Here is a 3,578-nt window from a genome sequence, read left to right as displayed (position 1 = left end):
GTGAAAATGTGGACTTTGAGCAGAGTGAAAATCTACCCCCATGACCCCCCCTGGATCCCCCTTGATAACAAACGGGGTTGAAATAAACCCCCTAAAAACGCGCATTTGCACAAAACCGCATCGAAAGATACACAGTGAGTAATAAAGCGAGGGCAGGAAGAGAAGTGATGACAGAAAATGAGTTACGGCAGCCCGTAGAGTTGCGGTGACATGCAGGAGGGCTTCAAGAGTTGTTAAACTAACTGGTACAAGGGCGGTGTTGTTTGTAGACCCCGTTTTCAGCCCAGAGCTAAAGGGGTTTTGTGACAAACAAGCCGGCAGGAATTATTGCTTTCACGTGGGCCCGACTTGCTGCGGCATAAATTTGACGCCCCATTTGCATGGGAGGAAGACGTTGAGGAATTTCATCGGAATGAAACATTGCAGCGCAGGATACGCCGCTGCTGCCCAGCCGACCATTTTTCCAATCACATTTACACCACAAAAACCACCCGCACTGGCACTGTTTGGACCCTTTAGGGGTTTTACGGGCCGCTGCATCAACTCAATGGGGAATTACGACCCTAAAGCGGCGAGAGAAGCAGAGGACTCAATGAAAAAATGGCCTTTGACTCTTTTCCACGTCAGCTCTATTATTTCGATCTCGTTGACTTTTCAATGTATCCGACAAATTAATTAACATTAACAGCCCAAAATAGGGAAAATATTGCATCACTCAGTTTAGAATCCAGACCCAAAGTGCACTGTTGCCGCTGTTTTTTAAACGGCAAAGTTTACCAATAAAAGCAAGCAAAAAAGCATAGGAAAACTCCTACCTGGTAGTAATACCTGCCGACCATCAGGGGCACGAAAGGCTCCGCCCAGTAGATCACAAAAGCGCCATCCTCCTGATTCACTGTGACCCTAACCTTGAAGGGTTGCAGCTGCGCAGGCACCTGATACTCCACGGGGCCCACAGCCTTAGATCCGGGAAACGTGCTGGACACTCGAACTTCCAAAATGTCGTCATACTGAACGCTAAATGGGCCATTTTCACGTCATTTTGGAGCCGAAATATGCGTTTATTTACTCACGGCAGCCGGTAAACGAGGTCGGATCTTTGAGTGGGCGGCAGCGTCAGCACTTTGTACTTGGCAAGCTTCCTATCGAGCACCGATACCTACAAAATAAAACACAAATTTCACCATTTTCTAGGCTTTTGTCGCATGTTTGCTATTTTTTTTATCAACTTCCAATACAGAGGGAAACCTTCTAGTAAATAACGAAAAACGGTGGTTTAAAGTGTTAAATTGCTCTGTCCAGGACGCCCTAAAACTTCACAAAACAGTTCAACTGGTGATCTTTACAGGCTTAAATGGCCGCAAAATCTTCAAAAAATTTCATAGCTCGATTTTTATCAAAACGCATTCCAGTACGTAGCTCGCATCGATTCTCTCGCTCGCACGCATGGGAGCCTATGCGACATGCCCCAGCCAGGTGCGGTGCTACGTTCGAAGCTGATACTTTCGCAGCTAAAAAATCTGAGTTTTGAACGGGAAAAATTTTGAAAATATATTTCCACGGCGATCTGAAACGACCAATAGGAGAATCGGCAGAAGTTTAAAATTAAGCTGTTGAAAACTGGGCAACTTTATTTGGTTTCTCTGCTAGGCTGTCACAAATATGGATAGTAATTTTTGTTATATCAGTTTCACTCCAGTAGAAAATACCATACTAGAAGGTCTGGGTTTGAATGGGCGAGCAATCGCGGGCTCATCCGGAAACTTGCAATAGCGGCTTGCGGAATGCAAAACGAATGTTTTCCCGAGGTTTCGCAAGCTCGAGTGGCGAGTAAACCACCAATGGCCGAGTATTTGGGCAAGTTGCACCAAGAGAACCGAAGTCCGTAAAACACAGAACAAATTTTCTGCAAATTGTCCTTCAATTTTCCGGCAGTGTATATTTTCTATACTGTTTGACGTTAGTTGCGTGCGGAGCATCAGGTTGACGTCACTTATTAGGCAGCGCTCGCAAATTGAAGTGATTGCAAAGAGTTATATTTGGTAGAAAAAAAGAAGACTGAATTTAAAGCTGGATCCGCCCCTGATCGAATCCACCTGGAAATTAATTACTTAAAGATTACTTAAAGGTGCTTCCGAACGTCATAAGCAAACGGAAAATTCATCAATTGGGAAAATGCGCCAAAGCTGCAGGGCGGCAATGAAATGGATGTTTTATTAAGCCAAGCCATAAAGAAAAATTGGCATTTTCTAGAGCCTGTTAAGCCTTCCGAATTATCTCTCCGATTCCGATATTTTCGGCAAAAACTCATCATTCACAAGAAGAAAACCGGGGAAAGGAACTTACGGTTTGTCCCAAACCGTCATTCTTATTTAAATCAATTCCTAACCTCCAAGGAGATAAACGTCAAATTCTTGACTCACACAAAGGGGCTGAAAATGTCTAGATTCCAAATCTCCTGTGCGACGACGCCACATTTCCAAAACATCCCTGATACGCCAGATCCCGAATGAAGAAACTCTGCCCTTGAATAAAATCGCGTAAAATTAAGGAAAATATTGCAGCTCCAGATAAGTGTGAATTATGCGAATGCAGCAGCCGAGACGCCGTGCGCCCGCCCGCTCCAGTTGTTTTAACAGCAGGAATTAAGAAGATTTACGAGATGTTAGTCCGGCTTTTCGCATTATCGGAACTCGTTTTATGCACTTTTCCGTTTTAAGGCTGCAAATCCGATAGTTCAGAATCATCTTCGCCCTCAACTGGCTCCAATGCTTCCACAACGGCGCTTCATGCGGCGATGAATGGGGATAAACAATTAAACAAGTGCATAAAAACTATATAAAACCAGCTTGTACTCATCAATCGGGGGTTTGACTAAAAGTGGCGTTCAGCCGATAAGTTTCGCCATTGATGTTGGCGTAAATGGGCGCAGTCACTTTGGAAACATGCTTCCGGTCCTGCGTTGCCAAGTTTACACTGAACGTGTACTCTCCTCGCTCCCCCTTGTAGACAATCACCGGCCTAGTGACGTAGTATTTTTCATAGGGCGCCTCCAGGTCCTGGCCAGGATAAACAAAGACCTGCAACGATCCTCAGCTTCACCACAATCGCCTGAAGAAGTGGTGCAAAGTGTGCGTAAATGCGGCATATTGTGCATAGTGTAGGACACTGTTTAACATGCAAATAACCCCTTTTGGGCCCCCAAACTTTCCCCCTTGAAGCTTGCCGCAAGCCGAAAAGGAAACTGTATGAAATATTATTATGTGTATTCCATTTTCTTACATTTAAGTGCTGTGGAACAAGTTGCTACTTTGCAAACGCGCCTCCTTTTCGGCATTAATTGCCACCGGTTGGGCGGATCAGTTTCTTCTGGAAGTTCATTGGAAAATTCTCAAAATTCCGCCCAAACCTCCACGAGAATTATTTTTACTGCCACAGCAAGCGCTTTTCCATCTCAACTGGCTGGTTTTGTCGAAAAACATTGTGCAAAAACACATGGATAACCGACGATTTAGCGCTTGTAGGCCTGCCAGTTTGGCCACTAATTACATTGCGCTGTCAAAAAATGGGCCTACTAT

General features: G+C 44.7%; 1 protein-coding gene across 1 annotated transcript in view; it reads right to left on the bottom strand.

The window, feature by feature from the left end:
* Nucleotides 1–2,858: 2,858 nt before the first annotated feature.
* The window catches only part of LOC109536980 (cytochrome P450 4C1), a 13,952-nt gene continuing 13,232 nt past the window's right edge, over nucleotides 2,859–3,578 (bottom strand). The window contains exon 7 of the mRNA XM_048662160.1: nucleotides 2,859–3,021. Within this exon, the coding sequence (XP_048518117.1) occupies nucleotides 2,859–3,021 (163 nt within the window). The remainder of the gene's footprint in view (nucleotides 3,022–3,578) is intronic.

This window comes from Dendroctonus ponderosae, unplaced genomic scaffold (assembly GCF_020466585.1).
Source record: "Dendroctonus ponderosae isolate FM_Combo_2020 unplaced genomic scaffold, Dpon_F_20191213v2 Dpon_F_20191213_10, whole genome shotgun sequence".
Lineage (NCBI taxonomy): Eukaryota > Metazoa > Arthropoda > Insecta > Coleoptera > Curculionidae > Dendroctonus > Dendroctonus ponderosae.
The sequence above is the reverse complement of the archived record's forward strand: the minus strand, read 5'-3'. Positions and strand labels throughout refer to the sequence as shown.